We start from the raw sequence: 20,342 nt of genomic DNA, 5'->3' as shown, positions 1-20,342 counted from the left end.
TTTCATAGTAAAGCACTTTAAAATGCCTTTTAGCTGAGATGTGCTATATAAATAACTTGCCTCAAACTCAACTGACCTAAAGGGCCACTGAGCATCTTAGTTGCCGCTCTATAAAACTCATGGCTCGTATATTTATATTCAATTTCTGCCCCTAAAATCGAACCTAAATGTTTTTAAAGAGGGAAGAAATTCTGAAAAGAAGCCGCTAATTGTTACAGAGTGAGTAAAATAAATGTGTCCCTTTAATGCAGATGGCAGTTTCCTCTCCTCATTACGACACTGACACTCTTGAACTCTAACAGCATGAAAAACTCTGCGCTTAATGTGACGAACCACTGATGGTTGATATTTGTCGTTCCACTTCAACCTTCAACAGAAACACATGGGATTATCGTCACAGGAGGTTTTACATCAGGATATTAAACTGGTAAAGTCCGTACTGATGCACGACGTGCGTTTGTCAGACATTTGTCGTGAACTGCGAGAGAAAATGTCAAATGTCACATTAAGTTCCTCAAACACACACACAACACACACATGTGGAGAAAAGAGCCCCATACGGACTGTGGAGCCGTGATTTGTCGTCGATGACGTTCTGAGAAGAAAACAGCAGCAACAATGAGCCGCTGCGAGAAGATGTCGTTGTCTTTGAAGGATAAATTATCGAGAGTTAAAGGCATAATTCTGTTGTTTTTTTAAAAGCAATTTGTGACAAAGTCGGCTCTGACTGACACATACATTTGATGTTTAAGTGTCGTTTTAAGCAGTTTTTCAAGTGAAAACCAATGTATAGATAAGTAGATTTTATTGTCTACATATACCGGCTAAGTTCTTGGTAGGTCAGACCTTACTTCAGTCTCCAGCCCGTGGATTGGGACATAGCTGATGTTTTCTTCTTCTATGGGGTTTAACGGTAGCTTGCATCCATGATGTTAGCTACCAAACTGGATGCATCCATGATGTTCTCATTGTAAAAAGAGAAGATGTTGGATGGATAGATGTGTGCCAGAACAGTCGTAGGCAGGCTAACGGGCTAACAGGTGAACGTTTCAACAGATCCAGAGACGGTGGAGGTGAATCACTGCTATGAAACGTGAAACTCGCAGCGAGCAGAGGAAGACTGAGCGATGGCAAAAGGATTTTGCGGTTAACCGTCTTATGACCATCTCAATAATCATGACCCTCTGGGGGAATCTGGTCTGTGATTGGACGGTCGCTCCGTGGAAGTCCAGAGGGCTACCGCAATGACTAGTATATGGGCGCAAAGCTCTGTTTCTCTGCTTTCCAGTAGTTTTTTTAATGTTCTAGATATCACAAACGGTCTATAAGTTATGGAGGGTTAAGTCTCTTAGAGTTGTCAGAATGGGTATTGTTGGGGTTTTTCTAACTCCAGAAGATGGCAGTTTTGAGACGTCCTGGATGCAAGCTACCATTAAACCCCATAGAAGAAGAAAGGACATTAGCTATGTCCCAATCCACGGAAGTAGACACGGAGGTAATGAGACATGAGTCTGACCTACCAAGAAGTTACCCTTTATATGTCACAAATTCTGCCACTGGTGCACATAGACTTCTGGGATGTGGTCTGCCACGAAGAATCTGCTTGATGCATCCTTCGTAGACTCCTTCAAATGTGGTTGAAGGAAGTCAAATTAAATTGAAAGGGTAAATATTCCGATGGTTGATGAATGTCCACTCTGGGGGATTCTGTCCGATCAACAGTGAACCAAACAACTTAGCAATGAATCGAGAAAAGAACCCGACAGATTAGAGATGGATTAATCCTGTTCGTGTTCATGAAGGGGTTTCTTGAAACGTCACCAAGTTACACGAAACCTTTAAAGAACAAATAGAAAAGGATCGTATCGGGAAAGTTCTGTTTGGCCACACTGCGACTAAATCTCCGATCTTTTGTGTCCCTCACACCAGATTGAGATCGTCCACAAGAACCAGGCTCCCATGTTGATGGGTTCACCGCAGGTCCGCAGCTTCTTCTCATCGGTCATCAGAAGAACGCATGCCGAGAGCAAAGACTGATCCACGATTTATCGCAGACCTGAGACGTCTGGAGTCGTCTCACACACCTTGCAGAGCTGCGATCTCGAGTCGATCTTTCCTCGGCCCCATCAGTGATGAGGGTTCTTTGGTGCCCGTTTGAAAAGCCTGGCGCCGCGTAGCAAAACTGCCGGTCGGGAAAGTGTTGCCTGAAGCATCGAAGCCTCGGCGAAGGATTCCTCGCTTTAATCCAGACCGAGGTGCGTTTACGGACCGACGCTTTGATCTACGGTGTGTCGTGTAGTTTAGCTGTTTCCGTCAGTTCACTTCTAAACGTTTTCTAAAATGTATTTATTTTTTCCTCTCTCTCTCTCGTGATCTGTGCCACATGGAATTCAGTCCACACCTGAATGTCTTTCTTATATTTATTTACTTTTTTTTTAATATATTTTGCTGCTATTGTTGGTGTTTTTTAAACGTTTTAAACGGCATTTTTTTGGCATCCTCTTTGACGCATGGTGGACAGTGAACGCATCGTCCTGCTGTTGGTAGCCACATATCCAGAGTTTGCGGCTGAGTTTTGTGGAAAAAAAACAAAAGTGAAGTTTGTTTCTTGCTGAATTTATTCAGCTCTTATCTCATTTGGCCAGGGAATCTTTGTGTTTTTACGGCATCATCTTCGTCACGTTTTTATCTTTATTTTTATTTATTTTTTGGCCGTCAGTGGAAAAGTGGAATTACTATTGATCGCTGATGAAAAATGCATGACACTCTTTGTTTGCACGAGAGACACTTTCACCACAATGTGTGCACACTTTCTGTTGCATGACTGAACGAGAGGTCTGTTACCACACGTGAGGAACCTGATGTGTTTTCAGTTGTTTACAGAGCCTCTTTAATCATATCGCACCTTTTTAAATCCACAACACGGCTGAATATTTATGAAACTGCGTGTTTGTTTGTTTTGTTGTTGTTTTCTGAACAGGTACTCAGGTACTTTAAAAAAACTGAAGTTAAAGTGTTGAGTGAGACTGTAGCTCGGTTCTGTGGCTGTATCCTCGGATATTGACGAGAGCAGTTTGACCTCCTCTGCTCATTGATTTGTTCTGACGTCTACACTTGAGTGTTTATAGTCTGCTGCACATACAAGCCGACATTAACCAATTAAAGTCCACTGAATACAAAAATAACCACTGATATATAACACAGTGCTGTTCGGGGCGAACGAAATATTTATTTTTCAGTCTCTTTTTAATAAAATAAAACCAGAAAATACAGGAAATGTGACCTTAGACCCTTTGCACATCCTGAACTCAATTTTAATTGAATATCAGTCAAATTCTGAACTGATAAGACTTGAAAACTGGCGTTTTGTTTTAGACTTTGCAAAAGACTCATTTTTTTTTGTTTTAGCAAATTTTTTATCAATTTCCTAGTGTGATCTCCCTCTTTCAGGAAGTAATCTTGCAAAATTATGATTTTTATGTTGGTCAAATTCTGTCATCTTTGACATTTTTATTGGAGTAATGTGATAAAAAGTTGTTTTTATTTATTTAGAAGCTTCCATTGAACAACCGCCATATTTTTACATGAAATAGTTAAAAAGAACCAGAATTCTGCTATTTTTCAAGGTCACACTAAATATTTGACACTTAAGCCCAAAGTAACAGAAATGATCACTAATTAGTATCATATTTGGTCCAATTTGGATCAAAATCACTGGATTACAATCTGAGCATTGTAAAATTATTATTGACTTTTGAAATGACTGGTTATGGCTCGGTGGTAAATTTGATGTTTGAACTGTTTAGAAGTAAAAAGATTGTATTATACTGATATCAGTCAACTGATGCAGAGTTTTAGAAATCAGAGCGGCTGATGACCCATCATTGATACCGATTCTCTGATCTTTCCTAAATTTATACAGTATTTTCCATAGAAATTACATATAAACTAAATGTTAAATACATGAAACAGGTCATCAAAAGTAAATTTTGGATGAAAAAAACTTTCCCCCTCATGGCATTTATCAAATTTCTGTGAGCAAAAATGCGTCGTACAAATAAATAAATGGTGATTATTAAATATGTGCAAATATCGGCCAAAGCGATTATTGGTCTGCTTACAGTCGATATTCAAGGTTGTGGTGTCACTATCAGGATTTTACGGAGTATTAGAATATTAGAGCCACATGTAAAAAAGAAATACTTGAAAGAAAGTTAAAAAAAAAAATAAAACAGCATGAATGGCACTAATACTAATACTTTGATTTTCTTAACAGTATTTTCTGTTTATGTTTAAAGAGATTTAGAAATAATCAACAAACATGTAATCAGGCTGAAAATATGAAGTGAAACAACTTAAACAATATTCTGGACATAAATCAATGTAATTCAATACATTTCTGCCTTTAAGTTCTGATATTTATTAATTTTACACGGTCTCACCAGGACAAACACACAGAGCGAGGCTCATGTAGAATCATTCAGCTTTGTATGACGCAGCGTTTGTACAGTGAAGTCGTATTTTTGTACACAGTATTTTTTATTTTTCTGCTTCCTGCTTCACTTTAGAACTCACTCTCTGTTCTGACGGGGAAAAAAACACTGCCTGCCAATGTTTAATGAGACAAAGTGGTATTTCAAATAATAATAATAATGATAATAATGATAATAAAAAGGTTTTGTTTGTTTGACATGTAGTGTTGTGATGATTTGTTTGGATATTTGAGTTAAAAACCATTAAATTTCATGCAACAAACTTGGACAGTTTTACTTTTTTTTTTTTCAAAAACACCAAATATGTGACTAATGTTGATGAATTTTGTTTATTTCCTCTAAAAGTGCATTTAAATCTAACCACTCACTTCATGGAGTAAATCAGGGATTGTAGCTGGCGGGGACACAGGAGCTGCTGGTCCTCTGCTGCCTCGTGTGGTCACTTTGTGTCACAGGAAGGATGAGTGTGAACGCAGGATTTTGAACACTGAAGTCACTAAATAAGACATTTGAATTTGTTGGTTCTTTCGGACGTTGTTAATCCAGGAGAAGAATCATCATCATGTTTTAAAGTCGGTTCTTTGGGACGTTGTTAATCCAGGAGAAGAATCATCATCATGTCCTCAAGTCGGTTCTTTGAGACGTTGTTAATCCAGGAGAAGAATCATCATCATGTCCTAACGTCGGTTCTTTGGGACATTGTTAATCCAGGAGAAGAATCATCATCATGTCCTCACGTCGGTTATTCGGGACATTGTTAATCCAGGAGAAGAATCATCATCATGTCCTCAAGTCGGTTCTTTGAGACGTTGTTAATCCAGGAGAAGAATCATCATCATGTCCTAACGTCGGTTCTTTGGGACATTGTTAATCCAGGAGAAGAATCATCATCATGTCCTCAAGTCGGTTCTTCAGGACGTTGAAGGTAAGAAGCACGTGGTTTACTGAGCGTCTCGGTGTCAGATGGTCGGACACCTGCGTTTGACCTGCATCTCTGCGTCCCTGGGAGAAGGTGACAAGGTTTCAGCCACAGTGACACTTCATGTTCACTTCACATCCACGTCACCTGGCAGGTAACGGACTCCAGCCTGGATCCAAGATGGCACCAGTGTGTGTCCACCGTGACTTCCTGTGTGTCCGTCTCTTCAGAGCAGGTCAATCTGTGTTTTATAAATTACAAAGTTTATCATCTTTGGACAATTGTGGTATAAATACAGTGGAAATAATAAATAATGTGGAATTAATAAACAGTGTATGTTAATTACATGTAAATTATGTAAAAATATGTGAAGCACTTTAAAACAACCACAGTGAACCAAAGACATTAAAATTTAAAAACACAACAAAAATAAATTTACAAGACATGAAACACGGATAAAAGTAACTGACGTACAATAAACCACAATAAAAACTAGTCAAATAAAAATAACTTTTGAAATTGGGTCAATGAAAAGAAATTTAAGATAAAAACAAAGGGACAAATAAATAATAAATGAACCATAAATATGTTTGTAAATTTCTATAATTCCATTAAAATAAAAGAAAAGAAAAGAAAAGAAAATCTTTTTTAAACTGAGAATCAAACTTTCTCCTTTAAACAAGGGCTGGTTTGGTGGAGGCAGCCATCTTGAGAGAAATGTTTCTACGGTAGCCCGGATGGACAAACCAGGCAGACTTTCGAAGCAGGAGATTACAACATAAACAAAGTAAGACAAAAAAATGTGCTGTAGTTTCCTGACCTGCTTAAAAAAGGAGCTGAGTTAGCGCAGGAGTAATATACGTATTTGTTAGCATTCTGCAGTCTGACCACTAGATGTCTTTCTTACACGCTGTACTTTTAAAAATTTGAATTCACCTACAGTAGTTTTTAGGGCTAACGATGAAGGAAAATATTACTGTATATACTGTTTATGTGTGGATAACGTTAAGTCCGCTGTATCGCAAACTTTCTATATGAGGACTCACTTTTTTTAAGATTACAAACCACTGACACTCAAATCAACATACAAATCGTGAAATTAGCACTTTTTAGCCCTGAAAAAAACAAACCAGTTTGAATCGTATAATTTCCAATAAACGATTAAAGGTAAGTAAATTAATTAAAAGAGTTATTTTTTGCGTTGTTATTTAAAACATAAAATCCCCACCAAATTTGTTTGGGGACCCAAAAAAAATCTCTCACGAGCCATCTGTTCCCCTGACCCAGTGTTTGGGAACCACTGCTTAAGTTATATACCCATTTTTGACATTTTATAACTCTCTCCACAACATGAGACACGGGTCGTTCTTTGAAACGGGCGTTTATTGCTTCTCCTCTCCGTCTTATTCACGCCGTGAGAACTGTATATATGAACATTATGAACAAGGACACATTAGCAGCACATGAGTTTATAAAACGAGGCACAAAGAGGACGCGCAGCGCCAAAATAAAACTAAACGTTAAAAGTTCCACAAATACCTCATTGGCCGCTTGCTGTAAAATGAGGTTTAAAGTCTGTCAAAGTTCTTTAAAAGTCCATAAAGTGTCCGCCTTTATCTTCAGACTGAATGAATGAATAAAGTGCATCTCTTGCCACATGCAGAGTATACAGTCAGATTATACTTCAGATTACGCTGTAGTAGTGCAACAACTGGGAAAACATTAGTTCCGGGCATGAAATGAACAGCATTCCCAATTAACAAATTATTTTTAACATATCAATGTTACATTTATCATCATCCTCATCTTTATTAACTTATCTAAATATGACGTAACTTATTAACTCAGATTTATGTGACACTTACACATTTCACCCTCTGAAGTTACAAACTGAACCTTTAAGACTAACTTCAAAAGCTGTTTTTTTAAGAAAAATTTAAAAAAAAAAAAAAAACAACACCAAATTACGCGGGATGATGACACTCGAGAGTGACTTTGTCCTCGCGCTGTCTCCTCGCGTGAAGCAGCACGTGACAATCGGTTACTGATCAAATCCAGTCAAAGACACCGTGACAGACGACCGATGGGAGGCGGAGAGCGGCTCGTTTCCACGGGAGGCTCCCGCGGAGGAAACGCCGTGAGCGGGAGGAGGAGGAAGAAGAAGCTCCGGCGGCAGCACCGGGAGCAGCGGAGACTCTGCAGCCGCCCTGAGTGCCTCTTCAGGCGGGTAAGGAGGAGACAGGTGTCGCTCGGGTCCTGGGTGAGGGCGTTTACGTTTTTCATACGAATTTCGCGCAAAAAAGGTACAACTTCATGACATTTGTGACGTTTTTTCCCAGAATAAAAGTTGTTTACCGTCTTCTGTCCACACTGTTTGAAGGAGAAAACGATTGAAAACTCGCGTGGATTTAAAAACAAAGAAAATGGAGGATTTTAATGAGCAGCGAGTTCCTTAGATTAACTCCAGAGTGAAAAATCATTTAACAGCAGCGTTTTGTGCAAAATGAACAGGTTCACACAAAAAAACACAAAACCCCCAGAAATGCAGAATTCAGCAAATTTAATGAACAATAAAATGAATAAATGATTAAACAACATATGAAATATGATTGTTTTCAAAAGGTTTGGACAAGAATATATGAACAATACAAACCATTATCTTTAAACATTATTTTTACTGATTTTATTCTCATTTAGACTTTTAAATTTAAATATTTAGGTTTAATTTTGACTCAATCTTTGATCACATGATATTTTTTATTGTGATAAAAATGAATTTGAATGAACACACAGACACAGACACACACACGCACACAGACACAGACACAGACACACACACGCACACAGACACACACGCACATAGACACACACACGCACACACAGAGACACACACACACACAGACACACACAGAGACACGCACACAGACACACACACGCACATAGACACACACGCACACACAGAGACACACACACACAGACACACACACACAGAGACACGCACACAGACACACACACACAGCAGTTAATTTCACGGCTTCTAAACATTTAGCAAAATTCAATAGTTTTGTTTGGCTGCTAATGCTCAGCACAGAGGTCAAAGGTCACAGACTCAGATGAGCTGCACACTTTCTCCCATGATGCAACAGTGACACTGATGTGGTTTTTATGAGGCTGTGATGATGAAGATGATTACGTAACTCTTCGTCTTTATCTCAGACTTTTTTCTTTGAATTTCACACTTTTTTTCTTTAAATTACGACTTCAATCTCAATTCTGGACTTTTTTCTTTAAATTCTGACTTTAATCTCAGATTTCCGTCTTTAATCTCAGATTATAGACTGTTTTATTTAAATTTCTGACTTTTTTTGATAAATTCTGACTTTAATCTCAGATTTCCGTCTTTAATCTCAGATTATGGACAGTTTTCTTTAAATTTCTGACTTTTTTTGATAAATTCTGACTTTAATCTCAGATTTCCATCTTTAATCTCAGATTATGGACAGTTTTCTTTAAATTTCTGACTTTTTTTGATAAATTCTGACTTTAATCTCAGATTTCTCAGACTTTTTTTCCTCAGATTTCTAACTTCATTCTTGTTTATTCATTGATTTATTTAAAATGAATGCAAAGAAAAGCGAAAAATATTCACATTTAATTATCTGAACAATCAGAGAAACTTGGTGATAATGATTTAATCTCTGCAGCCGTACACGACAAACCTCCTTTAAACAGGAACACAAGGTTGTGAGGGTCAAAGAAGAAGAAGAAGAAAGAGAGAAAGAAAGAGAGAGAGAAAGTCTAATTAAAAGCCGGAGTGTAAGAGGCAGCACCTCGCGCGTGTGTATGTGTGTGTGTATGTGTGTGTGTATGTGTGTGTGTATGTGTGTGTGTATGTGCGTGTGCGTGCGTGTGCGTGCATGTGCGTGTGTGTGTGTGTGTGTGGAGTCTTCAGGGAGACGCAGCACAGGAGACGACGCTCAGAGTGTCCTTGCAAATTACCACGAGAGGAGACTCTTCATCCCTGAGACGCTCACTGACTCCTCTGCTGGAGACGACAGCGACAGCAGCAGCAGAAACACTCTGCTCCTCCTCCTCCTCCTCTGCTCCCTCCCCCTCCCTCGCTCCCTTGCTCCCTCTCTCTCTGCTCCCTCTCATCACTCTCACCTCTCTCTCTCTCTCTATCGTCAGCTCCACCGCGTCCTCGTCTCTGCTTCGTCTCTCATTTCCTGGCAGCAAAAAAAACAAAAAACAAAAAAAAACAATGGATTTATACTTTTTTTTTAGTTGAAAACTCAGACGTCCTCTTTAAAAAGGTCTCTTTTTTAATATATAGTTATTTATTTTATAGTTTGTTTAATTTTATTAGAGTTTTTTGACTCTGATGGAAAGACTTGGTGTCGAGACGACAGAGACGTGATGCTTCAGGATTTAAGCGCGAGTGTCCTCTACCCGTCCTGTCTGCAGCATCCCAGTTTCGGTTGGTGGTGAATATTTTTGTCTCCTCTTCTGTGTTTTTGTCTTTGTCCTCATTTGTCGTCAAGTTTTCACCTGATGATTTAAATGCAGCACGTCCTCGTCTCTTAAAGTTACTGTTTTTGTGAAGGCGAGTGTTTTGAAGGTATCAGTAAACCAAAAATGCGAATTTAAGGGAAGATTTTGATTGAAAACTCACACTTAACTTGAAAAAGGAGGTTTTAATGTAATTGACAGGTGGACAAAAAGCTGGATTTAAAAAGAAATTGAGCGTTTTTTGGGGTATAAAATTCAGTTCACTAAATTGTGACTTAAGTTGTTTTTAATGTTTAAATGTTATGTGTCAAAGGAAAAACAGAATTTAAGGGAAGATTTTAAGAAGAATTTGATGTTGTGCGGTTTGAAAACTCTCACGTAACTTGGAGAAATTAGGTTTTAAAGTAATTGACACATGTTATGAATTCTTCTTTTAAATTGTTAAATACTTAACAATAAAAACTTACTTTTTAACTGCTATCTCACTGCAGTTGATTTAAAAAAGTCATTTTCTTAATTTAAAAGGGGAAAAACAAGTTTTCTAATGTGGTAAGTTACTGCTGTGTCTCAATTAAAATCTCTTAAATCAACTTTTATTAGAATAATTTGTGCCCTGTAACAAAGAAATCATATTTTTTTTAACTACTGTGAATTTAATTCTGTAAAATATTGAATTTACAATTTGTTTTTAAAATGAAAAGCCTCTAAATTCCAGTTTATAATCAGAAATATCTAATAAATGACCAGAATTCACACTTTAAATCTTTAAATTTAGTTTTTTATAATATATATATATGTTTTATTAAAAGTAAAACGGATATTTCTGTTCACACAGGTGAGAAAAAAAAAGGACTACATCATTTTTTTTCCCCTCAAACGCGTTTGAAAATGTTGAAATTCAAAGCTTTTAAAAAATGAAACGTACGCTTTGGAGCAGAGAGAGTGGAGACAGCGCGTCCTCGTCCTCGTTCACCGCCGGGCGAAGACGAAGAGACAGGATTTTAATATTTCATATGAGCTGTGTGTGTGTGTGTGTGAGAGACGATCACAGTGTCTGTCTTCTGTCCATGATGGACGTTCACGTCCACATTTGTCGCTTTAATGAATGACTTCCTGTCCGTTAAAGTGAGAGGGAATACATTTTGCCCATTTGTGAGATTTATTAGTTCAGGTAATTGGAAAAAAGAAGACGAGTTTCCAGAGGTTTCATCCCCTCCACCGCGTCCACCGTGTCCACCGTGTCCAACCAAACCACAGCTCCGTCCCTCGCTCTGTTACGTTTTACGACATCTATAAATTTATAGGAGTAAAATGTTAAATCTCTATTTTTCCACTTTATTTCTCGCCGGAGCTTCTTTTTGTTTCCGTTTTCAGCAAAAAAAACAATGAAGGAAAAATAAAGGAGGAGACGGGACATTGTTTTTGACTTTTCTGTCAGATTTCCAGCTGCCGTCGTTCTTTTTCTTTGTTGCTTTGATGATTCGAGTCAAAAGTGTGAGACTTTGATTTAAAACGCACATTTTTGTTGTTTTAGCAAAGTTTTCCTCCCCATCTGTTTATTTTTCTTCTGTCTTTTTATCAGGACATAATTATGCAAAGTAAATGTAATCAAATGCTTTTACCAGCAGAAGTCAGTATTTACTGTTTTTCTCTTGCACATTTATGATTTAGTCTCTGCAAAATTCTGTGATTTTTTTGGTATTTTTTACATTTAGTTGACAGTTAGTAAAAGTCAGAGATGGCTCCATTCTATTTCCAGTTAAACCAGTGTTTTGCCTTTTTTTGTCAGCAGTTTTTCCCTAAAAAAAATAATTCTGCAACACATTTTCCATAATTCTTCATTTTCCTGGTTTAAAATGCTGATAAATGATGACATTTTGTTGCAAAATTTTAACATCTGAGCTGAATATGAACCACTGGTATTTACAATATTTTAAAAACAACAACAATGTCATCTTGACCCTTTAAAAAAAAAAAAAAAAGAAGCTAAAAATGATAAATAAACACCGTGGCTTTAAATAGAATTTGTAAATAAGCAGCAGCAGCAGCAGCAGCAGCTTCTCCGTTGATTGTTTATTTTCCTCACTTCACACTTTTCTGACGGGAGATTTGAAAAAAAACAAACCCTCTGATTATAAGAAGAGTGACAAAACTCCGTCCCCGTCTCTGCAGACGTGTGGAGACATGTTACAGATCGAGTGATAATGAGGATCCACCTCATTGTCTGTATAAATATAGACCAAGTGCTAATGACACTTTTTAAATCTCGTGCCATTCGACCGGCAAGTGTCAAACCTGAGGGACGCGTCCACGCCACGCGGGGGGAGAGCGCGGCACGTAGACGACAGCGGTGGCGGTGGGGGTGGACGTGTGTTTGCAGCTCGTGCAGCAGGTGGAGGGTTTTTTTGTTGACTCTGCAGGTGCAGGTGCTTTCACCAGTGGGGAAGAAGACGATTAAGACGCAGTGAACGCTGGGGGTTTGATTCTGCGGCGACACAAAAATGATTCATATTATATTCATTTTTCTCCAGTAAATTTACTTAAAAACACAAATTTTGTTTTAAAAAAGTGATCAAATTGAGCGGTCACTGTATTTATAGTCTAAATCAAGCAGTTTTTGTTTATGTTTTTTTAAAATATTTGATTTTTATTAAGTTTGAGGTTGCAGTAAATCTAAATTATGTATATATTATGTCCCTCACAGGCTCATGTTCTTTCTTTAGTAGATTTCAAAGTGATTTTTCACATCACTAACTCAGTGTCCATTATTTATCTGATATAAGTCAACAAAACAAAACAAAAAAACTGAAATTTTCATTTAATTTTGTTAAATCAAAATCTAATACACAATTCTCACAGACAAAAATCTGTCACCCTAAATCAGAATAGTTTTTACCTGATAGAAGAAAAAAAAGGTGATAAAATTTGATTGTTTTTTTAAAGATGTGATTCTTTGTCGCTGTCAATCAAAATGATTTATATTACGTCATTTACACAAATCAAGTCAAATATTTGATTTTCCAAAAAGTGCTCATGTATTTTCACTGTAGATGAACCTTTTTATTTAAGTGCTTTTATGATTATGATTTAAATTTGATGCAAATTTTCAGGGGGAAAAAAAAGGAAAATGCTTGATAAACAACAGTCACTAAAAGTAAAATAATTCATATTATTGTTTGCCGTAAAACTCTGTTAAAACTCTGAAAAAAGTGACTAAAATGACGTGTTTATCATAAAAAGACAAAATACTGTGGAAAAAGCTCATATTTAGGTTTAGTTACGTTTGGCAAATTGTAGAGAAATTACTTGAAAAACGAGAAAACTATCATTTAATGAAAAATGATTCACTTATGAGCCGACGTTTGTTGTAAATCAGTGAATTTTGTGTCGATGTTTTCTCTGATGTCAAATTTAACGGTGAAAAAGAGAGAAAATGTACACACGGCAACATGTTTCCTTTTCAGACGTTGCACTCGTAGGATGTGTTTTATTCTATTTTTTATGACGCGAAGCAGCGGCTTCTCATTTCACATTTAACACAGAAGATACAACTGTTATTGTTCAAATACAACAGATAACTCAGCAAACATTAGTCTGATAGAAGCAGCTTGATTTTCAAAGATACTGTCGTTCGTCAACGTCGTAAACAATTTCCATTTTCTTCTTCTTCTGGTTTTTTTCAGCTCAAGTTCCCGACAATGACGAGCAGTTTGTTCCAGACTTCCAGACTGAAAACTGTGAGTAAGAAAACCTCCTTCTTCTCTCTGTGTTTGAGTGTGAACATCTGTGCTCATTTTATCTCCACTCGGTGTTTGTTTAGCGCACGTGCAGGTGTGTGTGTGTGTGTGTGTGTGTGTGTGTGTGTGTGTGTGTGTGTGTGTGTGTGTGTGTGGTGTCCCCGTGCTTTTCTCTGGAGAGCTGCAGCAGCTCACAGTCTTACAGGTTTGCAGACAGGTGTGTGTGTGTGTGTGTGTGAGAGAGAGGGCGGGGTTATCACCCTCTCTGAAATATTGTTGCACTGCGACTTATTTACATTGAGAAACATCAAAATATTGTGGTTGATGTTATTTTTAAATGTGACATTTTTAACTCCAGGTCGGGGAAAATGTTTTCACTCTCCTTTTTTTTGTGTAAAATTGTCCATCGTGGTCAGACAGTGTTATTTTCAGCAGAAGGTTTTCTTTATGACCTTTTCTCAGCTTGAACGATGTCTTATTTATGATTGCAACAGTTAATCCAGTGTTAACTAATTATTCATCAGTTAAAGTTGAACACTTATGTAACTTTAAGGTCTTTTTATGGCCTTTTTTTCTTTGATTTATTTTCTTAGTGTGAATCATTTTGGCTTTGTTAATACATCTGGCATATTTTGCAGTGATTAATAAACTGTGTGAATTAAAATGTTACGCTCGTCACCTTAGATACATAAAGTGTCACCTAAGAAAAACCTGTCGTAAATGCATTCTCCCGTTATTAAAACATAAAATAAAGCATCAAATGCATCTGTGATGTTATACTTTCATTCTGAGGTCGCAAATTCATATTTTTTTGGCACTGAAGGTGCTGAGCGTGAGTTTGTGACACTACAAAAAAAATAATACAGTGAAATAATCAATTTTGTCAATAATCAATGGCATAACCTAGACTGTGCTATCCCTCCAAAGTAAAGCTCATTATCATGTAGTATATATAGAAAATATTGCATGTTTTTTACCATTACAAATTTTTCACAAAAAGGGTTAAATCCTAAAAATATATGTTTTAGGCTTTTTTTTTTTTTTTTGGATTTGAAAAGGCTGAAAAAATCAATCTAATGAAAGTGAAAAAAAGGGGGGCTGAACATTTTTGTCCTTAAGGTGATGAATGTAACATTTTCTTTAAATGTTGCATGTTGGAATCTATTTAAATCTTCAAGTTCTCTTGCATTAGAATTTAGTCGTTAATATATGTCAGCGCAAAACAAATTGCAGTGGCAAAATATGTCAATAAACTAGATATTTATGTAAAAAATCAGCCTTTTCTTTCATTTTACAGCATAAAAGCACACTAATATTCTCTATTTTTCTTCATTAAAATAAAACACCACACACAAAAGTTCAAAACAAACAAAAATGTTGTGAGGACCTGAGCTTTAATTCACTCTCGTGGCAGTTAGCTGTGCTTCACCTGGTGCTGCTCGGCGGTTACACACTGGCGACCGCATGGTGACTTGGCAGCGTCCACTCGTGGGGGACGCGGTGCCAAAGTGTGGACAGAAACGGAGTGAGTGGAGCTCAGTGGGACGCGGAGCGAGCACATGTCTTTGTGACGAGCCAGAACGCCCATGAACGTGTGAGAAAAAAAAGACACAAAACTGTGCGTCTTCCCCTCTCGTCCTCCACGACCTTTAACCTGGAAACAAAGCCGAGCGGAAAACACAAGTAGACGTTTGTAGAGTCAAGGTCAGTTTAGACGACTTTGAGCTGGAAGTGACGACAGATCACGTTTGTACGAGCGGAGACGGATCTGGCATCAGGAGACGTAGACGTAGAAAAAGTCGTTTTCAGCCAGAAAATCTGAAGATTGCTGGTGTTTTTCTGGATTTTCCTACAAACCTGAGGAGTTAAAAGTGACAACATGCAGTTGTAGGTTCTTCTTTAGGGAAAGCCATTGTATAAGTCAAAGAATTGTAAGTACACATATATAGAGATAAATGTCCTGTGCTGACAAAAATTATTTCAATTTAACAAGATAGTTGCAGTAATTGTTTATAAAAGTGTTAAAATAGGATTAAAACATTTTTGTTATATTCTGTCTGTCCACAATCTAAGCTTTCATACTAATACAAAAATGAACTTCATTGATACCAACAAAAAAATACTAAATGGTGTTGTTTAAAAAAATTATTTCATTATGCAAAAAAATCATTAAAACTAAAAGATTTTTATATAATACATCATAAAAAAGCAAGAATCTTAAATTAGATCATTATAAATCATGAAGCTATGGAATGACTGGAAAGATACAGGCTCCCCCTAGTGGCACTTTAGAATAAATGATGACTAGGACTGTGTGTTGGCGAGTTTGACAACATTTTCTCCATTCATACTTATCCCTGTCATAGAAACTCACCGTGATAAACGAGCTGTTTTTATCGCGATGTGCAATAATATCGTATAAGGTCTCGTCACTTTGACGTTGAAATAATGTCACAGACTTAATTTAACGTCGTCAAATCTCCTTCACTTTTGTCATGTGTGGATTTTACGTGAAAAACCTTGTTGAAGGTGAAGTTTGGATCAAATCCAGCCCTTGGTTCTAAATCAGTTCTTAAATGGGTAGAATGTTGGTGTTCAGTGGACAATCAGAGGTCACTGAGACGTTCTCGTTGTCCTTCAGAGGACGCCGGCGTGAGTGTGTGTGTGGCCGCGGTGGCAGGACACTGCTGACCATCTGAATGGTCGTGTTGGCAGAGCTGCAGCAGACGGTCGAGCCGCTGACAGATGGTGACAGGGTGAGGACGCGGTGGTTGGGCGTCCCGGCCGGCAGCTCGCCCATATGGGTTTTCACCGAGCCCAGAGAATAAAGAGGGGAGCGGAGGCGAGAGATGGTCACAAGTTCAACCATACAAGAGACGTCGGAGGCTGAACAACAGCAAAACATTCAGTACGTTATATTTCCACCATGTCAGCAAATCAAAGGCACAAAACACAAAAGAATTAAACCGAAAACAAGTGCCAAAGTTTGACAATGACTGACACGAATGAGTCACACGACATTTGCCATTTCTATTGTTGAACTTGTGTCACCTCCGCTCTCCTGCTGCTGTAAATACTCACTCACTGTGTATTTATACTAAAACAACAAACCTGTGTTCAATAGTGAACTTTACATCCAAAATGTACAATCCAAAAAGGATTTATTTTTGCTTTTTTTGGATTATTAAGCAGATTTCTCCCGACGGCAGTTGTAAAGATTCATCTTTAACCTTGAAATCTTTCCTTTCTCTCAATTTTCTTTTATAGAAAAAGGAAATAAATGAAACAGCAAAAACATTATGCTTCAAAAAGCACAAATAGTCAATTTTATCTCATGTTTTAAGAGCAATTACACACATAAAAGTGAGTTAGGAGACAGAAATGAACAGAAATAATGTGTCGTTTAATGTTTTACTCTAATGTCGCACATCTGTAGATTTTTCTTGCACTGTGGACATTGTCACATTTTTGGGGGGTTTTATGCAAATTTCTGATTTGAACATTCAAAAATAACCTAAATAAATAAACATGAAATAAAAAAAAAGAAATCAATTAAATTTCTGTAGAAATCTTTTACAATGAAGGGACATGGACAGGGTTTATGTCAGAAGTGTGACTCCAGTTAGCTGTCGCACAGATATGTAAACAAATATACAAGCTAACATAACCAACCTGGATGATACAATGTCAAGTAAGTGGTTACCATGGAGATGACTGAAACATTTTGCTAAAAATATTAAAAACGTTTTGTGGCTTGAAATTTTGTTCAACTCAAAAAAGTTGTAGTAAAATTTGCCTAATTGATCAATTAGCAATGCTAGCATATGTGTAGTTAACTGGCTATGTTTGTAGAATTAGCTAAGAAGACAATTGCATTCTTTCTTTTTAAAATAAATTAATTTATATAAAGAAATAAAAGAGCATTAAAATACTAAAACTCTGTGAAAGGCTCCGCCCACTTTACTAAATATTTGACTGTCGTCATAGACTCCTCTTTTCCATATTTTAGGTTTATTTGCAGATATATCAGTTGCCAATGATGCAATAGCAATGTTTTGACTGTAGGGAAGCATAATTACAGCTGCTTAATGGAACAACCAGTAGGAGACGCCCTCGCTCTCTCTCTGAACTGTCCATTGGTTGATTTCTCTAACCAAGGGTCGTTTTTCTCTCTCTTTCCAATGACTTTAAATTGAAAAGATAATATGGATTTTTTTGATAATATTAATTTACCCCAGCTGTTAGCCCAACTTTTTCTTCCTTCATTTTGAATCGGCTGGGTTTTTAAAAAATAAACATAAACAAAAAACTTTTGAATAACTTGAGAAATGTTATAGTTTAATTAACAGTTATATCATTTTGATATTCTTTAGGCTGACAATGAGTAAAGTTTTTGCCAAAAAATTTTTTCTATCTTTTTTATCTAAATTTTTTTCTTTTAATTTTACACTTTATATTTTCTTAATGGTAAAGACACTGCTTTTGTTTTTATATATTCATCAGGTGATGAGACTAAAAGTGAAAATTAAAAATTGTTGCCTACCTCAGCTTTAAATATTACCCAAAATTTTCTTAAATCTACTTTAATTTACATGTACAAGATAATATTTAGTTTAACAGCCACTATTAGATTAAAAAGTAAAAACTGAGCAGAAAAAAAACTTGAAAAAAAAGTCAAGTAATATGCCGACGATGGTCTTATTTTTTAAATCATAAATGGTTTGTTGACTTTGCTGTAAGAGACAAAGCAAAGCAAAAGTGTCCTCAGGCTGAAGGAGGAGGAGACGGAGACATTTTCTTTTGTCTCCGACACTCAGATGCTTACCATTAGCATAACTTAGCGGGTAGCGACGGAGAGCGGAGGAGGTGTCAAACCAGCAGCCTCTCATCATTTAACAGCAGAGACGAGCACCTACAGGAGGTGAAAATGGAATGGAAGGTTTTTCACCGTCGCCAGTAGATTTGTTTTATGAATGGACTGAAGAAATATCTGTCAAACATTTACGCTGCGCTTCTGCCAAACATGCGCGTTTTACCTGAGATCACAGCGAGGCTGGAGCCAAGAGCTCTTTCCTCGTACACCAGAGAAATGGCAGCTATAAAATAAGTGATAATAATAATACATTTTATTTAGTGCTACAAGGTCACAGCAACATACATTTCAGATTTGAGATAAAAACTTATACAAAAAACTGGTCAATTATTTTACTGTACATTCATGTTAAATTACTACATTCAAGATACTTTTACAATAAATCCCTGTAATTTTAAAGTAAATGTTTACTCTATTTTACACTATCATATTATATCGTAAACAGTATCATAGTATATCGTATACCATATAGTAGTATGTCGTATACAGTATCGTAGAATATTGTATACAGTGTTATATTGTATGCCATATCATATTACATACTGTATCACAGTATATCGCATAAAGTATCATATTGTAGTATATCATATACAGTATCGTAGTACATTGTATACAGTATGGTATCATAAATTATCGTATACAGTATCGTAGTTTATCATATCGTAGGATATAATTTACTGTATTGCATCGTAGTATATTGTATTGTCGTATATCATATACAGTATTGTAGTGTATCATATACAGTATCACATTGTAGCATATTGTATACAGTAATGTAGTATATTGTATACAGTGTTGTATCGTGGTATCATGTATATTGTAGTATCATAGTATATCGAATATTATCGTAGAATACAGTAGCGTATCATAGTATATTGTATGGTATCGTAGTATACAGTTTCGTATCGTAGTATATCGTATAGTATCATAGTATGAAGTATTGTATCGTATTGTAGTATATCGGTATCGTAATGTAGTATATTGTATGGTATTGTAATATATATAGTATAGTAGTTTATAGTAGTAGTATATATCAAATAGTAGTATATCGTATACAGTATCACATTTACAGTATGTTTATATATTTACTGTAATAGATTTACCATGTAGTAGTTTAATGATAGATAGATAGATAGATACTTTATTCATCTCACAGAGAAATTCACAGTTTTACCATGTATAAGTACCTTTACACTTGCACCATATATTACTGTGATTAAACAGTATTTTCTTATATTAACTATGATACTGTTTTATATTGTAAATGACCAGAGTTAAAGCCCTTGAAATGATAATTAGTCATTTATTGTGAAATTTATAGTTAAAAAAAAGTAAATAATTAGCAGAAATAAAAGGTGACCACATTATTTATCCCATTTAAATAAATAGATTTCCATTAAATTTGTGCAACAAAGAGCAAAGAAAATTAGGGATTATTTGACTTTAACGGCACAGAAACACACATTTGCATTGAAAATAGAGTCAGTAATTGTTCTAAGTGCTTCTTTTTTTAAACACCTCACTCTTCCATCGCGCTTAATCAATACGTAGATAATGAGAGCAATCAGGCGGTGATGGGCATGACATTCTGGACGACAGAGGAAGTCTCTGTTCTTAGTCGCAGGCGATGCCCTCGCTATTGATCTGTGTAGCTCGACTCCCCGCCGACCAAATCTATTGTGACATTTCCATTTGTGATTTGAGGCCGCGGTGCTGTGGCACACGTGACGCTAACACTGAAGCTGCTGCTGCTGCTGCTGCCAATATTACTTCAGTAAAAGTCTTAAAGGCCGCAAGTTGTCTTTCAATTG

The 20,342-nt window shown here is 36.6% G+C and overlaps 2 protein-coding genes across 7 annotated transcripts in view; both read left to right on the top strand.

Annotated features, from left to right (window-relative positions):
* The window catches only part of dgkb (diacylglycerol kinase, beta), a 68,229-nt gene extending 63,539 nt beyond the window's left edge, over positions 1-4,690 (top strand). For both annotated transcript variants that reach the window (XM_058647867.1, XM_058647866.1), the window contains one exon: positions 1,930-4,690. In XM_058647867.1, coding sequence (XP_058503850.1) covers positions 1,930-2,037 — 108 coding nt within the window. In that variant the 3' untranslated portion in view covers positions 2,038-4,690. The remainder of the gene's footprint in view (positions 1-1,929) is intronic.
* Positions 4,691-7,551: 2,861 nt separating this feature from the next.
* The window catches only part of etv1 (ETS variant transcription factor 1), a 28,125-nt gene continuing 15,334 nt past the window's right edge, over positions 7,552-20,342 (top strand). Inside the window, exons 1-2 of one of the 5 annotated variants that reach the window (XM_058648888.1) lie at positions 7,552-7,639; positions 13,605-13,662. In XM_058648888.1, the coding sequence (XP_058504871.1) occupies positions 13,620-13,662 (43 nt within the window). In that variant the 5' untranslated portion in view covers positions 7,552-7,639; positions 13,605-13,619. Of the gene's footprint in view, positions 7,640-9,403; positions 9,897-13,604; positions 13,663-20,342 lie in introns of those variants that run through there. The other 4 variants (XM_058648885.1, XM_058648886.1, XM_058648887.1 and 1 more) reach the window with 4 other exon arrangements.

The sequence above is a fragment of the Solea solea genome, chromosome 13 (assembly GCF_958295425.1).
Source record: "Solea solea chromosome 13, fSolSol10.1, whole genome shotgun sequence".
Classification (NCBI taxonomy): Eukaryota; Metazoa; Chordata; class Actinopteri; order Pleuronectiformes; family Soleidae; genus Solea; species Solea solea.
Note: the sequence above shows the minus strand (reverse complement) of the source record. Positions and strands in the feature narration are given on the sequence as shown.